Genomic DNA, 24,997 nt, shown 5'->3' with positions numbered 1-24,997 from the left:
GGGTCCCGTAATCGGACTGAGTGGTGCGGTTGGGTGCCAACGGTCTGGAGGTCTTCCCGGAGCTCCAGAGTAGCGGGACAACGTCGCGTCTGAGTCCGAAATGGGTCCCGTAATCGGACTGAGTGGTGCGGTTGGGTGCCAACGGTCTGGAGGTCTTCCCGGAGCTCCAGAGTAGCGGGACAACTTCGCGTCTGAGTCCGAAACGGGTCCCGTAATCGGACTGAGTGGTGCGGTTGGTTGCCAACGGTCTGGAGGTCCTGAGAATCATCCAGGGGAGCGGGACCACTTGGCTTCTGAGGCCGAATCGGGTCCCCTTGTCGGACTGAATGGTGCAGTTGGTGGCCAACAGTCTGGTCTTCCTGAGGCTCCAGAGGAGGGTAACTCTGTGAGTCTGAGTCCGAGGTGAGTCCCCTAATTGGACTGAATGGTGCAGTTTCAGTACGCCGTGGACCACTTTGGTCTGCCATCGTCAGTCGCTACGGTCGCTACTCGCTACTGTCTGCCGTGGAATCAAAACAAACCCTCTAGTTGAGGACGCGCCTTGATGACGCGGGCCCGAATGCGCCACAAGAAGCAGACGGAAAACCGCGGAAAACCTGCATGTCCATCTAGCAAACAGACAGGTCTGTCGGCCAATAAGATCCTTCGGTCCGAAGAATCTTATTGGTTGAAGTTTTCACTAAATATTATGAGGGTGAAATAATTGTTTGTTTTTACTCCTGGTGGGTCTGTCTTGCATTTTAGAGTGTTATTACCTTATTAATACCAATTTAATCTTATCCAAAAAAAGTGTAAAAATGCAACAAAGGTAAGAGTCCCTTTAAGGGGCAGCACTTATAAAGAACTTACATATATTTCATGACTTTGTCCTATTCCACTACCAAATAAACACATAGTAAGTTACATATGTGTGTCATTTTCTCAACAAATTCCTTATTTTTAATGTTTGACACTCTTGAGTCTGTATCGAGTAGTTACGAAGGTTAATTTGTTTTGATTGGTTGAGATACAGTACTAAATAATATCAGTAGAGAAGGCCTAAAGATTTATATTCTAAAGTTTATATTCAGTGATTTGACGTCATCGAAAACACAACACCTGATGACCAAAAATGAAAGCGTCTGTTCCCCCATGTCCAGTAAGTCCCTGCAGGCATCAGAGGCCATGGTGGACCAACCCCCGATGGATAATAGTATTAGGCTGTAATAAATAACCAATAACATCCATAGGACCACCTAGGTCTATAGGTGGAGTCCGCCAGTCTGTCTTAATCAAACCAAGATGCACAGAAGAGCACGACAACACAATAACAACTCCCTCAGATACAGATGAATAGGGTTGTAAATAAATAAACAAACAAAAACGACAAAATTGAACCGCATCAACCTCACTTTGTATTTCAATTTGTTTTATGTGTCTGACTGTCTAAAGACAAACGACACAGCTCCAGCTGAGATGAATCACTGGATCCAGGCGCCTGCATGAGGCAGGAGATACAGAGGGGTGGCGGGTGGGGATGCAAATTCATGAAACATCAAAGATGAATGTGCAGCATCATCAGAAGTGTGACGTGATGGACATATAAGGAAGACCTAATTCGCAACATGGGTACCACGCTGTTTAAAAAGTCAAACGGGGACAATATATTCTACATGAAAGCTAAATGAGATCAATTTACTCTCTTAATCAAAAACACTCTGGTCATTCAAACCAAACTACTAGCCAAGGGCAAAAAACAGCAAGGAAGTTCAAGTCAAACTACAAGCCAGGGTCCTGCTTCGGCTTCAGAAACCAAGAAGGTAATGGCAGGAAGAAGCACAGATTCCTTTCCAGAAGATGTTTCTGTGGCATGTGGAGGGGAAGGGGGGGGGGCGACTGCTGCATCTGCAAACACACGTCCATAGAGAGAGCCAGTGGTGTGTGTCAGCTGTGGTGGCATGAGGCAGGGGATTCTGCTGCAGTGCAAGGCACAACAAAGCCACGGTAGGGGCCTCCACTCTGTCGGCATGGCAGACTGCAGGCAGAGATGTAACACACAGAGACACTCCGGGCAGGCGGTGTCAGGCAGACAAGATCAGAGCGGGGGAGAGACGAGGCATGCCATTAATACTATACGGATGGAAATCCTGGGCAATCGGAGCCCGAGCGATACTGGATGTCAGCAGAGCGAGCGACAGACGGATGGAAGGAAAAGCAGCGAGGAGACAAGCAGAAGGAGGAGACAGACAGTGTTGGACTTTCGAAATGACAACTCTGAAACGTGCTTGAGTAGTATAAACTCACCGCAAGTAAAGCAACGAATGGCAGTAGTATGGACAGTTTACAGAGTTTTCGGTCCATGATGAATTAACAGTACTAGACGTTTTATCGTGAACTTATTTTGCTGTCCTCTGTTTGATATAGAAAAAGGCCGTCACCAAACATGAGCAAAGTCTTGGTTGGGGACTCAGTGGATATACTTTCCTGCTTGAAGCGAGGAAGTGTAATTAAAGACTTTGAGGAATAATTGATTGATTGCAGAGTGATTTGTTTTGTGTTTTTTCCTCAGCGGTCATGGCCATCCATCGTCATGGTAATTCAACCTCTGAGCCTCGGTCATGCTCATTTCAAATAAGGGTTGGATTGTTCGCAAAGGGTCATGACAGTTCAAAATTGTATAATTAATTTCTAATTTTTAGATCAATTACATTTTGGGCTACCAGAAAGCAACAGGTATATTCAACAACAGATTTATCTTGGAGCTAATTCTGATGAGCTTGACAGCCAATTTTGTCAGTTTGAAGTGCAAGTATATGGCAGGTGTATAAAGTTCAGATGACATCTACATTCGCTTATTAAGATTATGTGGCAACTTATAACCAGTCCTAATATTGGACCTTATATGCATTGTTAAGAAGACACTGTATTAATATAAATATACCTATATATTTTAGGGTAATCTCCCAACATGAGATTTAAAGTAAACTGTTTGGATACATTCACAATGTTACGTATGCAGGACTAATAATAATAATCATAATGATTATAATAATACATTGTATTCCAATGATTCAAATGGACAGTCTGTATTTATGACTGTATGAATGTCTGTCCGTCCTTGGATTTTCTCGAAAGCCGTTCATCCGATCGTCTTCACACTTGGTGGGTGTGTTGCTGAGCACCAAAGGAAGGACATTGTCGAGTGTGAAGTCGTTTGGATGAGCTGTTCTCTCAAAATTAGCCATACCAGAGGCCAAGCAACCGGCCCGTTACAAACAGGTACGCTTTAAACAGACAATGCACTCATGATAATAATTCAAAACAACTACGCATATAAATGTGAAAAAGAAGTGGAGTTTATTTAGATCAACAGTCAACCCCTTGTACACAACACATTGGAAATAAAAATGTGCCATCTCATTGTAGGAGATTACATTTCCCCTTTCCAATTTCCCTTTGGATAGACGGAAGAGATTTCTTTATGTAAAGCCTTGCTACTGGGTATGACAACAGCCGGAAGACCCACACCCCCGGCCCTTCCATTAAACTGTTGGATTGATTACATCACAACTTACACAGCAACAACTCTCCTCACCTTACCGGAAAAGAACAGCAGTTTCCATGGGAACTGGAAGAGAATGAGCAAAATAGAAGACAGGGAGGAAGGAAGAAGGAGCAGCGGAGAAGCAGGGAAGCAGAGAAGAAGGAGAGCGAAGGGAGGCTGTTGTTGTCCTGTTATCAGAATACAAGGGGAGAGGAAAGGAAAAAATACTTTTTTCTTTCTTTTGCATCTTTGCCTCAGATTCAGGTGAGATGGGAGGGGAGAGGGGGTGAGCCTGCAGGGAGAACAGTGGGGGGCACAGTGGTGAAAAGCCTTCTGAGTGAGAAAGCAAGGGAGCGAGAGAGAGAGAGAGAGAGAGAGAGAGAGAGAGAGAGAGAGAGAGAGAGAGAGAGAGAGAGAGAGAGAGAGAGAGAGAGAGAGAGAGAGAAAAGAGTCGAGGATTTATAATTAGAGGAAGGAAGAGAAAGAACTGGGCCACGGTGATACAGGAAGACTTGCTGGATCTGTCCTCCTCAGCAGGCACCAGGGGTTACATTATGATGGGTTGTAGGAAAGCGAGCAAGCGTGATAAAGAGACCTTGAGAGCCTCTCTGATTACCAAATCAAGAACTGCAAATCCAGTCTATGTAAGAACAGGCCTGATTGAGGTTTGGTAAACAAGGCAATGCAGCATCCATCTGCTCACATACATTTTGTTGTTTGTTGGGCTACAAGTTTAAACCTGGTTAGGCAACTTGACTTGGAGGAACCTGCTAGGCTAGAGTAGGCTAGATTTTGAAAGTATCCAACCAATAAATCAGATGCACCTTCAGGCCTCCCTCAACAGCCACTCCTCCAAAAACACATGAGGAGAATGCTAGTTTTAGCAATCGGTCTGCCTAGCTTGTATTGCGACAGCTACAGATATTTACTATTTTTTGGTCAGAGCATGATTTATTTTATTTTTTATCTATTCTTTGTCAGGATGTACCCATGCGATCATGATGTGTTTAAAATCCAAACAAATATCCAGTAAAACTAATATTATTCAAATGCTTGACTTTTGGTTGTTGTAACCTTGAACCTTGAACATGATCACTTTCTGCAATATATTTTGTTTTCTGAACTCATAACACACCTTGTGTTAGAACAAGGAAAGCGCTTTCTCTTAGAGGAGTCAGAAAGATTAATGTACAGGTTGTTTTTCTGTGAATTGAAACTTCCACAATATAAAAAAAAACTGTGAGCCCATTCATAGCACAAATTAAACAAAGACATTTGGATTAACAAATGAAAATGTTTTGAAGCTTAGTACAATAAACACCATTTAACCGCTTTACTTTAAGGTAATCCCGGAAAAAAAAGTCTGTGCGACTGGAGTTTGAGCATAATAATAATAATAATAATAATGATAATAATAATACATTTCATTTGAGGTTGCCTTCAAAACTCTCAAGGTCACCTTACAGTTAAGACAAGCAAATTATAATTTAAAACAAAAATAGCTTGAACGAACACATTTTTATAATAAACAATGCAACATATTCATTAAATTGGCTGGTGGGTGGAGTTAAGAGGGATAGGCCAGTCGGAACAGGTGAGTTTGATGGAGTTTTTAAAGGTGGAGAGAGACTCTTTCCTACAGATGGAAAGTGGGAGAGTGTTCCAGAGGAGAAGGGCAGAGCAGCTTAAAGCTCTGAGCCCCATCGTGGTTAAAAATAATAAACTCAAACTCATAAATCCAGTTAGCTAGCCAAAGATTGAGACACTGCATGATTGCAACTTCAAACAAAAACAACTGCAAGCATACGTATCAAACAATGTGATATAATTAAATAATTATAGAATAGTTGAGACAGAAAAAGTGCAGTCCCACTTGGCAGACTCCTCAGCAGAACATTAAGGACAAAGGTAATGTTTGTGTAGTGCTGTGGAATTACTGTGTGGGGCGGCATATTACATTTCAAGTCGATTATGAGTAAAGAATTCAGAAACAATAACAAATGACCATCAGTATTACAAAATATAATGATTAACAAGCTATTCAACTGTTAAATGACTCAAGGATGGCGGCCATTTTGCATCTTTCTCAGGGCCTAATTTGACATGTATTGTTGGATAGGAAAGAAAAAAACAAGTGCAATTCAGTAGACTAGGCTTAAGCTTTGCTTTCATAGCAGTTGAAGGGTTTATCTGAAAAAGGACACAGCCAGCATAATTCATTTTTTTTCATATTACTGACAGAAAGGCTGCTGTGTTTCTCTTGTGCTCAAAAGCATTGTCTGTCTGGTGAACAGATAACTCCCACATCTATCTGGCTTCTGTTGTTGTGCTACAGCCCCTATGGCACTAAATGTAATGTTCTGTCTGTGGTCCGCTGGACGGACACCGTTTGTAAACAGGAGGAAGACATTGTCACTTCAGGTCACCGCCTGTAGATCGCTTTTTCCACAACAAATAATAAGCAAAATACAACATTCACAGGCAGTGAAGATACAAGGTGAGTTTTTGCGACAGGAGGAAGTTTGAGACAGAGGATCGGTCTCAAATCTTTATATAATCTGTATCAAGTCTTTATGAAATCTGTGTCAAATCTGTCGCAAATCTTTGTCTTCCCAAAAGCTATGGCCCTATGACTATCTCCCAACTGCCATTTGGGTGTGTGTATGTGTGTGTGTGTGTGTGTGTGTGTGTGTGTGTGTGTGTGTGTGTGTGTGTGTGTGTGTGTGTGTGTGTGTGTGTGTGTGTGTGTGTGTATGTGTGTGTGTGGTGGTGGTAGAGTGGCTAGGGAGATCTGACAAAGAAATGTGTCAACTCTGTGGTGAATGTGACATTTTCACGTGTGTGTGTGTGTGTGTGTGTGTGTGTGTGTGTGTGTGTGTGTGTGTGTGCGCGTGTGTGCGCGCGCGTGCGTGCGTGTGTGTGTGTGTGAGTGAATTCCACAGGGGATTGTCGGTCATGACAAGCATTGGGGATAAGCAGCAACGCGGCTGTCACTGAAACTAAGGTGTCCTAAATATGTCTAGATTCATGGATGGGTGGGCTGATATTATTGTCATACGCCTTTGCCTACTTTACAGGTCTGGACAATATGTACATGGTTTAACCTATGTTGTCTGAGCTTGTGTGTGTGCACATTAGTGTGTCTGTGTGTGTGCCCATATCTCTAATTCCTTTGAGTACCCATTGTGCAGAGCTAACAGAGGAAGAGCAGACAAACAGAGGCCATGTGTGTGATTCTGTTTGTGTGTGTGTGTGTGTGTGTGTGTGTGTGTGTGTGTGTGTGTGTGTGTGTGTGTGTGTGCACGCGTGCGTGTGCGTGTGTGTGCTAGCAAGGAAGAAAAAGAAAGCGAGGGAGGTAGAGTGAGGAGAACAAATCAACGCTGCTGACCTATATTCTTAAATCTCTGCATGCAACCAGATTCTTCTTTCCCGAGCTACAGATGTCCCTTCTCTTTGTGTGTTCCTTCAACAAAAACGTGACCTTGTCATGTTCAACACAACCACCGCTGGCTGTCCGGAGGTTGGCCCTTTATTCTTGTGTTCTGTTCTGTCGAATGAACCGAAAGAACAGTCTGAGGAGTATGCACTTAGCTCGGCTTATCTCAGGAGGTAGAGCAGTTGTCTTGCAACTGAAAGGTTGCTAGTTCGATCCCCAGCTCCTCCTAGCTGAGTGTTGATGTGTCCCTGAGCAAGACACTTAACCCTAACTGCTCCTGACGAGCTGGCTGTCGCCTTGCACGGTTGACTCCGCCGTCGGTGTGTCAATGTGTGCATTAACCGATGTAAGTCGCTTTGGATAAAATCGTCTGCTAAATGCCCTAATTGTGTGTCTGTGTGACATTCATGTTTGGGCAAGATGGTACATGTGCGAGACAGATTGTGTGTTTGCATCAGATTTTCATTACTTTGAGTCAAAATACAGTGATGGCTTTCGGTGAATATAAGTCGAAGATCTGCTTATGTCCCCTACTGTGCGAACATCGTCTCGGTGGAAGAAGGACAGAGAGACAGAGAGAGAGAGACAGAGAGACAGAGAGACAGTGAGAGATGAGGTGTCTGAGTAATTGCTTTGCACTTTTGATGGGTGTGTGAACTGACATGGTCCCTCACACAGGCTGGAGATAACACCCACTATTGTAAAAAAAAGAGGAGCAAACGGTTCATCCCTTAATCCACTGTGTGTCGGACGCTGCTGCCAGGGGACTAGATGTGTGTGTGTGTGTGTGTGTGTGTGTGTGTGTGTGTGTGTGTGTGTGTGTGTGTGTGTGTGTGTGTGTGTGTGTGTGTGTGTGCGTGCGTGCGTGCGTGCGTGCGTGCGTGCGTGCGTGCGTGCGTGCGTGCGTGCGTGCGTGCGTGCGTGCGTGCGTGCGTGCGTGCGTGCGTGCGTGCGTGCGTGCGTGCGTGCGTGCGTGCGTGCGTGCGTGCGTGCGTGCGTGCGCGCGTGTGTGTGTGTGGCATTGTTGTGACACAACAGTCATCATGTTGAGTTTGTTTATCTGAGACTAAACCGTAAACAGTGTTTAATTTAGAATTGACAGAACAGTGCTTTACAAAGCATTTATACAGGTATTAAAAATAAAACTCTCAAGCTTCCAAATTTTTGTGATAACAGCACATGGCTATTGTCTATTTACTTGAATGCATATTAACAGTTATAAATACAATAATACTGTAAGATTAAAATTGAACTTGCCATACCCATAAGGACTCTGGCTGTTTAAGACCTGTTTGCTCAAATGTTTTTATATCGTATTGTATTTTATTGTACAGCATTGTATTGCATACTTTATTTAGTCTTCAGTTCTATCTGGTCTGACCCTGGCTATAAAATGAAGTCATTTCTATGATGCAATGCACCAGGGAGAAGGGTCAGCAAGGATACATTTTATTGGTGAGCAGCACATGGTGTAAATGCGGTATTGACCATGTGCTGATGCCATATCGATAGGTCGTATCAATAATACATGGGATAGGTGATTAGACCTCAATACCCCCGTTTTAGGAATTGGATGGCTCCACTCGGGAATCTGGGGACGGACTTGAGGGATGCAATGACATAATGCTTGGAAAAGTGTGCCGTTGTACTCTTAAGAAGGTTGTTGCTAGGCTAAAAGGATCTGGGCTCTGAACCGTGACCCAGCCACACAGCCTCGTCTCACTCAACCCCTGATCTGTATGTTGATCTCTTGATCCTCATTAGGACGCCTTAACTCTTAGACTGGGCTTTATCCATTGCTGGTTAGGGTTAGGGTTAGGGTTAGGGTTGGGTTGGGTAAGGTTAGCTGTATTCCTCTACTATCCCATTCTAATGTAGTGGGGGCCGTGATTGCAATTTGGACGCATTTTGTACGACAAGGAATTCTTCAAGAATGATGTCAGTGAATAGGCTGGTTTCCAGACCCCCATGAATCATAAGTGGCACAATTTCAGAACTACGGTTTGCAATTTATGAGGTCTGACCCAGCTCTTCTCTTTTAGGTGGCATTAAGAATAAAGTTATTGTTTGCACCCCTCCCCCCCTGATTGGCCAGCGTTAAACTGACCACAGCAGTTTGACTAATCAACTCTAGGGGAGGATGTGAAGGCTCATAATTCACTTGCGCTGAAGAAAATCACAAGAGAATAGAAATGGGTGAATGTAGCTTGTGCTGTCCTTGTAGTCCTAGTCACTGCTATCAGATGATGGTCACAACCAAGAGAGAGGAGTTTTGAGGACCTGATAGTAAACTCCTCACCTCTAATAAGTGGCCATTGTTGCAATTCATGGGTATTTGAATCAAGGTCATATTTAGCTGGTCACGTGTTGTCTGTTTCTGTCTGTCTCTGTACCTCACAGTCAGCCCCCTCACTATTTGCCTGTCAGTATGCCTGTCTCACTATTCACCTGACAGTCAGCCTGGCTCACTATTTGCCTGTCAGTATGCCTGTCTCACTATTCATCTGACAGTTAGCATGACTCACTATTTGCCTGTCAGTATGTCTGTCTCCCAGTCTGCCACCCTTCTCTAATGTGACCAAGTCGGCCTACTTGTATTTGAATATTAAGTGCAGCTGATCCACACTCATTCACTGATGTATTCTGGTCCTCTCATGAGTTTTGTGGATGGGTCAATGTTCTCCAAAATGATAAATTAGGTGGGAGGGACAATTTGGCAATTTAATTAATGAACGATTATTTTAATTATTCAGCTATACTTAAAACGCAAACACACTTTAACCGCGGTTATCCTTGAATGAGCTCACCCTAAATGGCCCTAGAGACCAGCAAGCAGTCGTATACATTCCAGTCCGTATTGCGCAATCTTGGCTAAAAAGCCATGCAAACAAATACAAAACTAGAAAACCTAATGATTTGTCATCTCCATACTTCATTATGCAGCATTCATACTGCCCCATTTCAATTGCATTTCCATCATCACCACCGCTGTAAAGCATGCGGACACCCTACGACCCACACCCACACTACAATGTGATCACTATTCACAAATATGTGAACACCAATTCAGACTCCCACCAGAGGCACTGAGCGAGAGAGAACGATAGAACATTTTTTATATCAAAAGGAAGAGAAAGTTACAATACGGTCCATTATCATAACTGAATCATTGATGCCATTTAATCTGCATAAACATGGCTTGCTTCACCTCCACTATAGGGGGCTGAAGGAAGACAGTATTGTAGAGCTGTTTGTGTGTGTGTGTGTGTGTGTGTGTGTGTGTGTGTGTGTGTGTGTGTGTGTGTGTGTGTGTGTGTGTGTGTGTGTGTGTGTGTGTGTGTGTGTGTGTGTGTGTTTGACACTGCACTGCAAATGCAGTGCCAAGGTTCTACCTGGTCTGTGTTATAATTAACATGAGACGTGTAAACACTGCTTTTAACACCAGAATAAATGTTCTTCTCACACATGCAGACACACATAACACACACACACACCTACACACACACACCCTCACAGTCACACAAACACACACACACACACACGCACACACACACACACACATCTGCATAAGCCGACCTTGGTCTTGAATTTTAAAGAGACGGTCTTTTCTCTCATGTGATGATTGCCTGAAATATCATCTTCAAAGCGTCTTTCTCCGGCAGACCCACCTACATCAAACACACACTCTATACACACTTATCCTAATTGCACAATGTTACCAACACAAGCCTGACTTTTACCGATTCAGCGCAATAAGGGCCTATTTAGGGTACGAGTCCAGCCATAACGGTGTGGCTGGGCTTCCTAAGGAGTTGGTCTCCGTGGATTGGCTGACATTCAGAAATCACCACCCCATGAATGAGCATAGATTCATTGTTTGTATGAATGATGAAGGGAGAGCATGAGGGAAACTGGACCAACCAGAAATCCCTGGTCAAAGGATTTAAATTGCACCTTGGTTAGGGTTAGACATTTCATACCGGTATGACATTTCTTTGGCCGATACCAATATTCTTAAGCTACCAATACCATAGACCATAACCGATATTTCATCAGTGGTTCAGCAATGGTTGTTTTTGGCGCACAAACACAGCTGCAAGATACAGTTAGGGGAGGTATTGGATATCCGCCATTTCTTGTCGATATCTGAAATTTTTAGGCCATCTACCCATACTGACATGGCACATATATTGGTAGTCGTCGATATACCGTGTATCATCCCTTATTTAAACGCATTTGAATATGAACATATTCTCAAAATTATGAAGTTCTTTCATCTGAGACGATCCGGCATCCAACTGTTGCGGGTGTTTGGACTTCTGCACGATAGAGTGACAATAGACGTTATGACATACTGCGATGTCTGGACTGCATGGACCGCGAACGAGCGCTCTGACTCCAAATGTGAGTCTGTCTGCAACACCTGTGTATCAGGTTTCCTTGATCCACTACATCCAGACTATAATAACCCTTGGGTTGGACCACCCAAAGGACCTGGCACAGAGCCTAATCTCTTTAACCTCTCCCCTCGGTCATGTCGTCTTGCCTCAGCCAGAACACTGTTGACGTCTCTGCTTTTCTCTCTCGCTCCCTTGAGGCGTTACTGTTGCTAAAGCATATCACGGTTGCTAGGTGATGAAGGGAGAGATGGGGGTGGGGGGGGATATTCAGGATGTTGACGTCTGAGTCTGAGTTGCTGTTTTCTCCCCCTGCTGTGAACTGGTCACTGCCACCAAAATGAGAGCCTGGGGATCTGGATATGCCTGCCTGTGTGCGTGTGCGTGTGTGTGCCTATGTGCCTATGTGTGTGTGTGTGTGTGTGTGTGTGTGTGTGTGTGTGTGTGTGTGTGTGTGTGTGTGTGTGTGTGTGTGTGTGTGTGTGTGTGTGTGTGTGTGTGATAAGGAGGGTGTAACTAACTTGAGATGAGGGGGAACGTGTGGGAGAAAAACGAGTTAAGGGCAAAAGGACAGGCAGGCCAGTAGGCATGCAATCCTACTGGCGTGTCTGTGATCCAGATATTATTGTCAAATATTTTTGATGATGGCATTGTGGGCATTTCAGCTTACATCTCACTAAGTAGCATGTAGTACGCATTTGTGTGTGCGTGTGCGTGTGCCTGTGCTTGTGCCTGTGCCTGTGTCTGTGTCTGTGTGTGTGTGTGTTTGTTAATACCAATGGCAAGCCGGTCATGACAACGACCATACTTCCTGCACCTGCCCTTCCACACCTTGAGCTCCATTCATCCATCCATCCATCCATGTGGTCCTCTTCCACCCTGTTTTCCTCCAGTTCCCCATCTCTCATCCCTCTCTCCGTTCGTCTCTATCAAGCGGCCCAGCTCCCCAGACACCGTCGCTCTTTAGACTGATTCGCTCATCATTCCTTTGCCTTTTAATTTGCCTGCCCGCCTCCATTCTTTTTCTTCCACCCATCCTTCCGTCCCCCCCCCCTCCTCTCTCCTCTCTAATCGCGTGGCTAATTGACTCAGCCAGATTTGTCAGCAGGCTTACAGGTGTCATTCTACAATATAACACACAGGGTGACCTATGCAGGGCTCTGTTTGTATGGCAGAGACACACACACACACACACACACACACACACACACCATGGCTTCTCATGCAGAGCCTGGTTCGGTCAAGGGGATTGATGTTCTGCAAGGCTGTCCAACAGTCGCCCCAAGAAATGCAATTCACCCTAAGATAAGAAGAGTCATTGTATTTGTCGCACATGTTGTCTGTCAGGTTATCTGTCAGGCTATCTGTCATGTTATCTGTCGTGTCTGTCTATTTGTGTGTCATGTTTTCTGCCCCTCCCCATCCATGTCATGACCCCGAGGTGAAACAGAGGTCTGTCCCGCGCGTCCCGCCAGAGGGCACGCGGGACAGACCTCGGGTGAGGGAGGCACTTACCGGTGTGTCCGCTGAACCAGCGGGGGGCAATGTGCAGGGGCAGGGTGTCAGCCAGCGACCCCCGGGACCCCAGGTAGAGCACGCTCTCCGTGTGGTGGTGGTGGTGGTGGTGGTGGTGGTGGTGTCCCCCCCCGCCGTTCTCCTGGCCGTAGCCGTTACCGTGGGGGCCGACGGCGTTGGGGCCGGGCCCCCCGCCGCCGCCGCCGCCGCCGCCGCCCCCCATGGCTCTGTCCGAGTCCGTGCCCCGGGGGCCGTAGAAGCCGAAGGGCACGGCGGCCCCGTGGTCGATGCCCATGCCGGCCACCGAGCTGACGGAGCGGCTCCGCAGGCCCATGGGCCCGCTGGGCCGGTAGTGGCCAAAGTGGGACGAGGGCGGCACGGCGCTGTCGTCCGTGGAGACGCCGGGGAAGGCGCCCCGGGGCCGCCCGGTCGTGCTTTGCTTCCCCCCCATCCAAAGTGCACCCCCAGGTGACGACGGGCGGGGGCTCTCGAAGAGAGGGGGGCTCGGCTCGATCCTCAGAAGGGGTCGAGAGAGCTGTCGCCGGCTGCCGCCCCCTCCCTGTCCTCCTGGCACGCCTGTCTGTCAGGCAGTCTGTCTGCAGTGGTTTCCTCGGCCCTTGGCAGCCAACGGAGCGGCTGCTGTTGCTCTGAATCCAGTCCGCGGCGGGTTGTCAAGTCTGACTACAGCAGCTGTAGCGCGCGGCAGACGGAACAGCCCGTGTCTCTGTTGAAGCAAACATGAGCCCTCCCGAGTGCTGCGCGATCCACCACGTCGGGAAATAAACCTTGAGTGGAAGATGCTGAATGACAGCTCGGCTTGGGCTAAAATAAATAGAGCTTGTTATATTGCGGTGATCCCCACATCCCCCCTATAATGATCAGACAGTGTGTGTGTGTGTGTGTGTGTGTGTGTGTGTGTGTGTGTGTGTGTGTGTGTGTGTGTGTGTGTGTGTGTGTGTGTGTGTGTGTGTGTGTATGGTGTCGGCAACTGCACGCAGCAACACGTTTGTACCGCTCGCGAATGACAGGGCACAGCCTCCTCAGATCCACAACACAAGCAGCCGGGATGACAAGCACAACACATCCAGTCGTATAACCGCAATGTGCGCCCAGTTCTCCTCTACCGTGTGTTGGTGGCTTTCCCTTCAGCAGATCTCAGCCGTCCTCCGACAACTGTTGCTGGAGGACCGCCGATGTCGCTGGCCGATTGCGATCTCGAACGTCGTCGTCGTCGTCGTTGTTGTTGTTCCTGTCGTATGTCCCTCGGATTCCCCCCCACCCCCCGTTGTCGTCTGTCGTTGATTCGGGTCACTGTAGGACTACGCCGCTCCCCTGCGTTCTCAAATCAGCGCGCTCTCGCTCCCGCGCCCCGCGCTGCCGCGGGTACTGCTGGCGAGACAATGGAGGTGTCCAGTGCGCAAACTCAGATCATTAATACACAAGATATATACGGAGACAATGTGAACAGCAAGAGAGGAGAGCACACCGTTTGATTTTACTGTTTGAGGGAACATTAGGCTACTCCAACGACGCATCATCTTTCTTGTAGACGGTTATGGGCATTATCACAGATATCTTTTGCGAAATAATTTGGATTACAAGCTCCATTTGGTGTAGGATTAGCCTTACTGGGTGTAATCTTATCTGCGTCTCTATATTAGCTTGGGTGGCTGAGGCTTTAGTATTTTGGGGAATAAAAGTTGATTTGCGCAGGTTGCTGCAGCCGCCCTAGTTCTACCCGATAAGCAAAACTACGGCCAAGTAGTTGCGTCTGTAGGCGTAATATCCGCTGTAGCCCAATCTGTAAATGGTGCCGTGTCTACTCTCATAATAAACCTGATACGTAATTGCCTAAAAGTGAAGGCCTACACTAAAGACCTTATGTATGTTTCTTATTCAACAGTTGACCGTGATTCAGTAGGTCTATCGGTCCCATTCATGGAGGGGTATCATAATAATGATGTTACTGTTTTTACTCCAAAAAAACAGAAATATGAGAAATATGATTGAGGTATTTATTTATTGTTTTTGTTTCCTGTCAAATTGAAAAAACATTTCACAACAAAAAAGAAAGAATAAAGAATGAATTTATAGTATTTGGCTGCATATAATCCGAATGACAACTTTAAGAATGAGTTTGTCCTTACTAGTGACCTGATCTGACCGATAAAAACTCCGCGCTGCTCCCCCCTGCTGGCTCATATACGTATTGCACCATATCCCTTCAGTCTACAAGACGTTGTTTGACCATTTATGTAAGCCCAATTATTTATTACAAGCCGCCGTTGTACTGCAAGTCGAGACCAGTATGACAGTGTTTTCTCACAAAGAAGTACTGTAATAATAACAAGTTAAATAACAAGAATAGAACAGAAAAATATGATCCTAAAATACAAAAAGATCAGAAGTGGATGGATCAAATATTTCATAAATTTCAACTAATTCAACAAAACTCAAATTAGAGAGAAAGAGAAAGAAAGAGAGAGAAAGAGAAAGAAAGAGATAGAAAGAGAAAGAGCACCCATGTTTAACCCACACATGCTATTATTGAAAGAAACCCTCAGCCCACCCTCTGTGCTTGAATCAGCAGTAAAACAGGGCAGACAGGTTACACGCAGAGTTTCATAGAACTTTCCCAGGGTTCATCAGGTTCTTGGGGTCCAGGGATTCCTTGAGGCTCTGCATGACGCCCATGGCTCCGGGGCCCATCTCCTCTCGCAGCAGGGCCCTCTTCCCCAGGCCCACGCCGTGCTCCCCGGTACACGTGCCTTCCAGGGCCAGCGCCCGCCTGGAGGCAGGAGGAACAGGGTCGGTGGTGGCGCCTGCTTGAGGTTGTATAAAGCTCATCATAGATTTATCTCACTATGAGCAAATAAAGGCGTTAGCCCCAAGGGAATGAGTTTTATCATGGTCAGTGCACCTGGAGCAAGTAATCAATATCGTACTTATTTATCTCCGGGAGGGGCCGGAATTAATACCACACATAAAAAATTATCAATTTATATGGTTTAATGATTGTCTGTCTATTTCTTGATGAGTAGGTAGGAGACAGGAGAGGGCAAACAAATTAAGTTTCTAGAGGATTAGACATGTGTTGGGTAGACTCTGCAAGGACGTGGGCAGGGTGAAAGAGAGTTGATAAAGAGACAAGTAGTCGGTATCACTAGGGTCCCTTGCCTGCCTATCCTGAGCACACGCAGCAATTTCTGCTTTCCAGCAGGCAAAGCAAAAAAGGTTTATTTATAATTCCTACAATTTGGGCTGGCCACATGGGAGGGAAGGGGGGACCCTGCCGACAGAAGCTCTCTCAGGCCTCTGACATGTCCCACCGCAGGCCCTGTGTCAGCGCTGTAATCAATGTGCGCTGGCAGTCATGGTGATAATGTAACGACAATGTGCACTATCGACCCGTGTGGCGAAATCCTATTGCTCCACCGACGCCTTCCAGCAGGCACCTCAGAGTGGTGCAGTCTCAGCACACACACACACACACACACACACACACACACACACACACACACACACACACACACACACACACACACACACACACACACACACACACACACACACACACACACACACACACACACACACACACACACACACACACCTTGTTGAAAACACTAGCTGGTTGGGACACCTGCCAGGGAGGGTTCTTTTATTGATCCAACAACTTGGTGACCTATAAACTAAACACTCTCCCCCCTGTTCCCAAAACAAGACCAACCTTCGATATTAGGTTTGGTTTAAAATAGGTAAAGTGATACAAATACAAACAAAAAAGAGTCTGATTCCATGGGAGGTCGTTGGGGTGGATAGCGAAGGAAGGGAGGACAAGAAGGAAGCAATGCAATGAGCTCATGGTGACCCATTACCTGGCCAGCCTCTCTGTGAACTGGTGGACCCGCTGGACCTCGTCTGAGTCGTCTGGGTCCAACACCATGATACAGTGGAAGTTACCGTCTCCTACGTGACCAGCTATGGGTCCTGGGCGGGAAGGGAGACAGGTGCGGTCATCCGAGATAGCATCCAGCGAAATCGAAACGGTAAACACAATCAAACATTTGCTTCTGGTGAGCTGCGATTGATACAATTACGTATAGGTGGTTACATACAAGTCATATATGTTTAAATAGGTGTTTAGTTTAGCAATCAAATATGAACACATAATTAATTGAACACATAAACAATAACCCACTAAAATAATCGTACCGTTGCTTGTAGCTCAGTATGTATGATAATCTTTGGTTCCTCGTACCTGTGAGTCCATTCTGGATCAGGTCTTCCTTGGTCTCAACTATAATGTGAGGCAGGCGGGATAGAGGAACACACACGTCTGTGGCATAAGCCTGTACACACACACACACACACACACACACACACACACACACACACACACACACACACACACACACACACACACACACACACACACACACACACACACACACACACACACACACACACACACACACACAGTCCCAGGGCATGGCAGATTTCAAAATGGCTTGTAATGGCTCATCACCCTTGCACCTAGTGGTAAAATAGCAACCCTTTAAGTGAGAAAGTTGAATTTAGAAAATTAAGGCAATCAGAAGGCAGTGGTTTCCTGGTGCCCTCGTGTTAATGCCAAGATACGACTGTTGATTGGTCAGTCAGTCGAACACTCAGCCTATCACCGAAAGCGTCACCAAGTTTATTCAATTGAATGACTCGTCTCTCACTTGTGTTGATGCAAACTTAAGTTACAGGTCAGGGAAACTTGCCCAATCAAGGTTTATACCATCCATTCTCCTGTCAAGAGAGAATGGACGGTAAGCTTGTTAAGCTTTGTGTGATTTATTTAGATTTAGGTTTTTGTGGATTTGTATATGATTGTTCACCTCCCAATAATTTATTGAAGTTAAATACATTCCTTTATTTTTGCAAATAAACGTAAGTAGTGCTTACACAAGTAGTATTGCTTGTGGTTGATTGATCGTCAATTATAATGGACTTCGACATCAGATAGATTACCATGGTTAGGTTAATTCATTTTATAGTATAATCTAATGTGTCAAAAATGATATTCCTCCATACAGAAGTGAGTCCCCATTCGAGAAATTGAATTGGGCAAAGTGACGGTTACATCACTTTAAGCAGCTTAAATGGATAACAGGCTGGAACACCTCGACATGCTTATAAAATGTCTAACATCAATCTCTCATTCATTCAAGGGTTTATTTATCGGCTGTCGTGTCAGGCTTCCCGCAGTCTGCTCCCATATGCTATTGCCTACATGACCTAGAATTAAACTCTCTGCCCCCTCTCCACATCTGGAGGCAGCATTCTCTAAACTGTCCTTTGACCAAGTGGTTGTGAACGTAACTCACCTTACAACCAGGTCTGAGGGCCAGAGCAGCATACCAGGCATCGTGGCGGGCTTTCCACAGGCGGGCTCGCGTCCCCTCATCTCGGGCCCATTGGAAATCTGCCCCCCCATTGGCACTCGTGATCTCCTCTGTGGATTTACCGACACACACACACACACACACACACACACACACACACACACACACACACACACACACACACACACACACACACACACACACACACACACACACACACACACACACACACACACACACACTTGTGTCTATCTCACTTTCTTATATTGGTGATTTTATGAACTAAATTCGGTCTGTAGTGAAATGACTCGTCACTGCCTTTTTCATAATTTGTACACAGTTCCACACTCACCTGTAGTGCGTACCTGTTCGTCAAGGCTGTCCTCTGTTCCGTGGAACTCCAGGAACAGAGTAGGCGTCACAGGGTAGGACAAAGAGTTGAACTTGTTGCACGCATCTACCATCACGTCATCCAGGAACTCTAGAAAAGACATAGATAGCATGTACACGGGCACACGTCTTAGATTTGGCTAAACTCATGACAAGATTAACACATATCAATAAACATATTATGCACCTATTTCAAATAGTGAACCATTATAATTAATATTCAATTATAATTCGGAGCAACATCATTGGGACTATTGGGAATTTGATCCTGAATAGTAAAATACACCCCTCAGTCATTGGATCCTATTCTTCTACATAGTCTGTGTAATATTTAGGACTATTAAGTCACCAGGGTTTGGTAGCCATGCTCTAAAACCCTGTGGTCTCATTAAGACCGCCTGCCAGCCTAGTCCCTGCTCGCCCCACCATCAGCCGGTCCAGACCCAGCCATGAGCCCTCTCTCCTCACCGATGCGGGCTATGGGCACCCCGGCCTGCAGGACGTGCACAGTGCTGTCCACGGCGGCCTGCACCGAGGGGAAGGAGCAGACGGCGGACACCACGGCCTCCGGGATGCCATACAGGCGCAGCGTTGCCTTGGTGATGATGCCCAGCGTGCCCTCCGACCCCACAAACAGGTTGGTGAGGTTGTAGCCCGCCGCGGACTTCCTGCGGGGATGAGACAGAGAGGAGGGATCTGAACCAGGATACCAGGGTAAGGAGGTGTGTTGGTAAAGTAATCATGTTTAAATACATAATACATGACTTTATGTTTATTCGGCTGAGCCTTTTTCCGAAGCGACTTGCAATTAGTGCGTTTAACCAGGAAGTTACAACCCAAAATGTGCAAGAGTCATATATATACAATTTATTAAAGCAGCAAAATTTTTTTTTTTTTAGCTGCTTTATAATAAGATTGTACTTGGCCTTGTGCCAGCAGGCCTCCCAATGTGTTTGTTGTTCCCGTGGCTACCTGGGACGCCGGCCCTTCCCCGCGGTGTGCACCACCGACCCGTCGGCCAGGACCACCTCCAGGTTCAGGACGTTCTCCCGCATGGTCCCGTAGTGCACTGCGTTGGTGCCAGAGGCGCTGGTGGCCGCCATGCCGCACAGGGACGCATCGGCCCCAGGGTCTGAAACATGAGACCCCCGTCGAGCAGCAGAACTACTCACTGCCTTGTGCGCCCCCGACCCCATACCTTGAAACCCCCTTCAATGAGGCGGATGTGAGGCCACTGCAAGAAGCTTTGGATTCAAGTGGCTGAATGTGACTGAATTCAGTCAACAGTGGCTGAATGACTGAATATTTATAGTGTGAGTATTTATAGTCATTCAACAGTCTTTGGCATATTCCTCCTCTCAAATGACTTTCAAATGAATTGTTTAGACTCTAGGTTTACATTGATTGCTCTTCATCCCCAACTTAGGAAACTGGCCTATAGCTGTGTTACATGCTTGACACATGTCATGATTTATAAAAAGAAGATCCCTGAATAGTGTGCCACAGAACGCTTTAAGGGGCTTAGAAAAGCCCTAGTGAGGCTGGCATGCTATAAAACATTGATTATACTGCTCTGGAGAAACCCTGAGTCAATCATAGACTAAATGTCATAACCAGTAAATGCAGAACAGACCTACAGGAAACCACAGCCCAGTGTCCCGGAGGTAGGAGTTGAGGGCCTTGCGAGTCACACCGGGCTCAACGGTCACGTCAAAATCCTCCTGGTGGACGTCCAGCACCTGGTCCATCTTCCTGAGGCTGAAACAAACACCCCCCTGAGGGAAGCATGTGACAATATGTACCTGAACACAATAACGAAAACTAACAAAGACGTACCTGGCTTGAACCCACACTTTGTCGTTTATTTTGACACAATTACACATATGTATTACTATTGGTCTGATTGTTGCTGTTAATGTAAAGTTGTTGATGTTTGTCCCATGTTCTGATGTTGACACCAAACTGAGCTTGCATACCATGCTGCGTCGTACACAAACACACCACCGACTCAATCGCCTTGATAATATGGTAACTTTAACTTCACTTTTGTTACCTTCAAAGCGCCAACGCCACCTTCCAGACCAGTCCCGGTGCCGAAAGGAATGATGGGAAGGTTGTGACGATAACAGATCTTGGCTAGGGCACTGACCTCCTCCACACAACGTGGAAAAACAACCACATCTGGAGGGCGACATCTGTACAGGAGCACAATTTTTTTTATACATTTAGTTTACACATACATATTTATGGTACGGTTGTCGAAATAATGCAAGGAACTTGTTTCGAACATAAAGGTGTGTGTGGCACGCCATTACATCTGTAGGTGAAAGCGATAGAAAAGTATGCAAGAATGTTTTGAAAGTCTGACCTGTGAACAGACTCATCCCTGCCATGTTGTTCCCTGACAGTTTCACCTGTAGAGACCCCATCTTCACCACACACAGATGTGAAGGCAGAGATTGCTTTCTTCAAACCCCCATTCTGTACAGGAATGAGAGCAACACAATGCATACTCACATTGGAAGGTGGTCAATGGTTGCTTACAAACAGTAACGTAACGGTGCAATTCATGAGTGTACACTACATTGTACATGCAGACAGTCTGACAGGTGTAACAAAATCAATCTTACAGTTTGAGTATGTCCTTTCTGAATGTAGCGACATTGCAAAAGACGTGACACGCACTGGAGCAAGCGTCTCGTCCGTGACACAGTAAAGAGCATCGTGCATGCACTATTCAACTAGTTGACAAACGGCGACATTCAAGACTATACTTTAACTGGTGTACTGTTCAAAGTACTTCCGGTTGAACACAAGCACTATACCCCTGACCGACGACAGGTGGTGCTCAGGCCACATCTACTGACTCGATTAGGGGAAGGGAAGAACAAGGAAGTTCGGTGCAAATGTTGTTCAAATGAACATTCCCGAATGTCTACTCAGGAAAAATATGCATTGAATGTTATAAAACTGAGCCTCCTCACCTAAGCCTAATTAACTTAGTGGATCCAACCTAGGGAGAAGTTTACCTGTGTTCTCCAGCACTTCAAAGGCTACACATCTAGTGACGTCGAGGTTGGCCAAAGTACAGTTGCTGTTGTTTTGCAGGAAATAACCAAAAACAGCATATTGCATATTGTTGTAACGTTATATCGTATATTATCACCTTCTGAACATCTAACATTTAATTAATTGTTTAAGGATTATAGATTGGCTGGAGGAGATCTACACTAAATGTTTGCTACTTTCTTTGATAAGCACCTGGATTGATGCTGGTTGTTGACGACGCTCGATGGCCATGTATCCGATAGACATCTTGCCATCTGTGGATTATGATGATTTACTATCGGCCTCCGATAACTACTTGTCTTCACTTAAATCAAGCAGAAATGAAAACCATGAAGAGTTCGATACACTTCATCACACAAAGGTGCAGCGCAGCCTCGATTGGTCAAGCTTACTTTCGTTGTTTATAATATTAACGATAACGATAATCGTGAATGCCTAATATTTCGGCATAAAGAACATGTTATGTAGTAAAAATGTCTGTCATTGCTGAAAACAGTTTTTTTTTTTGTCTTCAGACACGTAAAATTGCAGTTCGCTCATAAACTGAAGTAGTTGTTCTGTCCAGGTGGCTATAAAGGAAAGCAATTTGAGCAGATTACACATGTTTCCTGACGACCCATCTGACTGCACTGTGTTGGCACTCCACCCCCCTGATGATCCAGACAATGGTTGTATGCACAATATAATAGCATGCAAACGTTGTAACTCAGTCATACAGATGCAGAAATATGTTTCATGCATACACAGGGTGTGTACTAACTGATTTTCTGGATTAGTATTGGCTCTCTACCTGCATGGAAAATGGTGTTCAGTTGAAGATGCAACGAAGACCACCAGCAAATCCAGGGCTGGACTTGTAATGGTGTGTGTGTGTGTGTGTGTGTGTGTGTGTGTGTGTGTGTGTGTGTGTGTGTGTGTGTGTGTGTGTGTGTGTGTGTGTGTGTGTGTGTGTGTGTGTGTGTGTGTGTGTGTGTGTGTGTGTGTGTGTGTGTGTGTGTGTTACATCCATGTGCGAGCAAGTTTGCGTGTTTGTGTCTCTGATTTAATTTTGTCATTCCTTTGAGTCAAAATACAACAGCTTCCAGTGAATAAAGTGGCAGAATGGTTTCTATGTGTGTGTGTGTGTGATAGTAAAAGCAAAGCACACTTTTTTCCTGAATGTTCTGTTATAACCAAGCTTCATAACGATAATACAACTGTTGTTTTGTGCTTGTTTTCATTCCCCTAATATGTTGGTTTCATTCCAAGGTTGAGTCGGCTATGGAGAGGGTCATCCTGTTTCTCCTGGCCCATGTGCTTGAGAAGCTCCCTGCCATCGACCGGCTGTTCTCCCCTCACCCCCGGACTGAACAGGGGAAGCTGCTGTGGAGGGATGGGCAGGCGGTGGGCTTTTATACTTTCAAACAGAAAGGTGTGTTTGTGTGGGTGTTTCATCAAAGAGAAAAAAATAAACATAGAGCAAAAATGGGCAGCTATGTACTCAAACTACAATTACAAAACTGTTTATTTTTTGTCCTAATGGGGATAGATAATATAATTTTCTGTTCATAGTTTAGTTTAGTTCATTATTATTGTTCTACTATAAAGAATACATGTTGAATAACGCGAAAAGCGAAAGCGAGCTGATTTGTTTTGGTGGTATTAATGTGTAGAGAGGAGCCCCAGTCCTGTGAATAAAACATTGCTTCCACAGAAGCTTCTGTTGTTAATACTCCTTTCCACAGCAGAGTCTGTGGTTAATGCTAACTTCCACTCAAGAGTCCAGTTAGTACTTACTTCTGCAGAGGAGTCTGTTGGTAATCCTAACTTCCAGTACAGAAGAGTCTGTTTATAACTTGTGGGACTGCGGTTTTTTTCACAGGCAGCCTGTGTGGCAGCTGGACCGCTCAGAGCTACCTGCTTCCAGTATTGGACACAACCCTGGTTCGCCGTGGTTGGAGGGGTCGTGGCTTCGGACTCCAGATGCTATCAGAATTTTTTTCTCTGTTCCCAAGGGAGGAGGTGGTGGGGATAAGCTCTCCATTATCACCCAGTATGGTGGCAGGTCAGTCCAGAGTGATGGTGGAACTCACAGGTTACAGGTTATCGTTGCGATGGCATTATAATAACCTAAAATATCCTTCATCTTTTGAATGAAATATTCTCATTCATTTTCTTTCCTCACTTCTACACGTGGGTGTTCTCAGTGTGTAAGAAATTCCTGCAGCAACATGAGGAACAGAGGGAACGCTTGTATGAGGTGATGGAGGCTCCGGGCGGGTGGGAACAGCGACGCAACATCTGGATGAACATCCAACTGGGACGCTACTCCCACTGTACGGACAACGAGAAAAGTTTCAAAGAATTGTCGTCGGGGAAATAAGAAGGCGGTAATGCATGCCAGAACTTGCGCAACAACTGACTATATTACTGCGGGTCAAGTAGTTAATGTTATCCATTGGGTCGGTTAGAATTTGAATAAATCATTACAGGCAAGGCAATAAGTGTGGGGTTTTTCCTACACAAAATAAACAATGAAATGTGTATTTTGTGTGAATGCAATGGAACTTGCAATGTAACAATAAGAGCGATTGTTCAATATTGTCACTAGTAGTCCTTGAAGCCCTCTCCAGAGTCTAGAATAAATTGAGGCCAACACGGAGGCTTGTCCTGACCTGGATCCATTCCTGTCCTGGATCAGTTGTCCACCATATTAACCCGGGTGTCCCAAGCCCATGGCAGCTCTTCAAACGACAACACAGACACAGGATGTTGCTCCACAACCCACACTGACTCCCCGAACACAGGGAAGCACCCCTACTACGACCATGAGATGCAAGCCGACCAATAACAAGTTGGAGCAGAACTAATGTAGTCGAGCAGAGGAAGTACAAACTGTCTCAGAAGAGCCTTGCACAAACATCAAAGTTCACAGCAGGCAAGGGAAGCACAGGAAGATGTGTACTTATTGTCACAATAACCCCATTATGCATTTAAGGAAGAAAATATCCATTATTTACTTTCAGAAATTATAGATCCATGGTCAAACTTGTGGTCCTTTTAAAGTTTTTGTATAATAGTGTTACAAAGAATTAAAGGAAATAGAGGCCTATACATAATTATTTCTGAGCCCCTTATGGTCAAAATCAGGTTGCAGCCTGTCTGACTAAATGTAAAGTTATGAGGTTGTAAGTTGTAACTATCCATAAATGTACTGCTAATCATTCATCGTATGCATGCATAGGCCTTTTACAGAGCCAATGTCTGCTAAAGGGATAACTAATATGATCTACAG

General features: G+C 45.5%; 3 protein-coding genes across 6 annotated transcripts in view; 1 reads left to right on the top strand and 2 right to left on the bottom strand.

The window, feature by feature from the left end:
* The window catches only part of znrf1 (zinc and ring finger 1), a 28,624-nt gene extending 14,485 nt beyond the window's left edge, over positions 1-14,139 (bottom strand). Inside the window, exon 1 of the mRNA XM_056599359.1 lies at positions 12,872-14,139. Within this exon, the coding sequence (XP_056455334.1) occupies positions 12,872-13,322 (451 nt within the window). The 5' untranslated portion in view covers positions 13,323-14,139. The remainder of the gene's footprint in view (positions 1-12,871) is intronic.
* Positions 14,140-14,775: 636 nt separating this feature from the next.
* Positions 14,776-21,496, bottom strand: ldhd (lactate dehydrogenase D). Its single transcript, XM_056598178.1, has 11 exons — positions 21,285-21,496; positions 21,023-21,135; positions 20,708-20,849; positions 20,288-20,429; positions 19,627-19,786; positions 19,123-19,322; positions 18,617-18,745; positions 18,247-18,374; positions 17,133-17,223; positions 16,750-16,861; positions 14,776-15,659 (listed from the first exon to the last, which is right to left on the bottom strand). Exons 1-11 carry the CDS (start codon positions 21,375-21,377, stop codon positions 15,494-15,496), a joined length of 1,476 nt encoding a protein of 491 aa, XP_056454153.1. The 5' UTR covers positions 21,378-21,496; the 3' UTR covers positions 14,776-15,493.
* On the top strand, positions 21,492-24,690 carry fam169b (family with sequence similarity 169 member B). 4 transcript variants are annotated; one of them, XM_056598181.1, is made up of 7 exons: positions 21,492-21,729; positions 22,042-22,084; positions 22,276-22,391; positions 22,500-22,585; positions 22,972-23,134; positions 23,585-23,767; positions 23,910-24,690. In XM_056598181.1, the coding sequence occupies exons 2-7, from the start codon at positions 22,044-22,046 to the stop codon at positions 24,083-24,085; spliced, it is 765 nt and encodes a 254-aa protein (XP_056454156.1). In that variant the 5' UTR covers positions 21,492-21,729; positions 22,042-22,043; the 3' UTR covers positions 24,086-24,690. The 4 variants fall into 4 exon arrangements, with proteins under 4 accessions (XP_056454156.1, XP_056454155.1, XP_056454154.1 ...); XM_056598180.1 differs by having other exon boundaries at positions 21,493-21,729; positions 21,856-22,084; positions 22,289-22,391; positions 23,910-24,681; XM_056598179.1 differs by having other exon boundaries at positions 21,493-21,729; positions 21,913-22,084; positions 22,289-22,391; positions 23,910-24,638.
* Positions 24,691-24,997: the final 307 nt, after the last annotated feature.

Source organism: Gadus chalcogrammus, chromosome 9, assembly GCF_026213295.1.
Source record: "Gadus chalcogrammus isolate NIFS_2021 chromosome 9, NIFS_Gcha_1.0, whole genome shotgun sequence".
In the NCBI taxonomy this organism is placed as follows: Eukaryota; Metazoa; Chordata; class Actinopteri; order Gadiformes; family Gadidae; genus Gadus; species Gadus chalcogrammus.
The sequence above is the reverse complement of the archived record's forward strand: the minus strand, read 5'-3'. Positions and strand labels throughout refer to the sequence as shown.

Coding starts and splice junctions, on each gene's coding strand:
- ldhd (XM_056598178.1), bottom strand. CDS start 21,377: ATGCTCTTTACTGTGTCACGGACGAGACGCTTGCTCCAGTGCGTGTCA. Junction 18,375..18,616: donor CGAACAGGTACGCACTACAG/GTGAGTGTGGAA, acceptor GTAAATCCACAG/AGGAGATCACGAGTGCCAAT. Junction 17,224..18,246: donor CCCTCAGACCTGGTTGTAAG/GTGAGTTACGTT, acceptor GTGTGTGTACAG/GCTTATGCCACAGACGTGTG.
- fam169b (XM_056598180.1), top strand. CDS start 21,947: ATGGCCATGTATCCGATAGACATCTTGCCATCTGTGGATTATGATGAT. Junction 22,392..22,499: donor CCCTGATGATCCAGACAATG/GTTGTATGCACA, acceptor TTTCTGGATTAG/TATTGGCTCTCTACCTGCAT. Junction 22,586..22,971: donor CCAGGGCTGGACTTGTAATG/GTGTGTGTGTGT, acceptor TTTCATTCCAAG/GTTGAGTCGGCTATGGAGAG.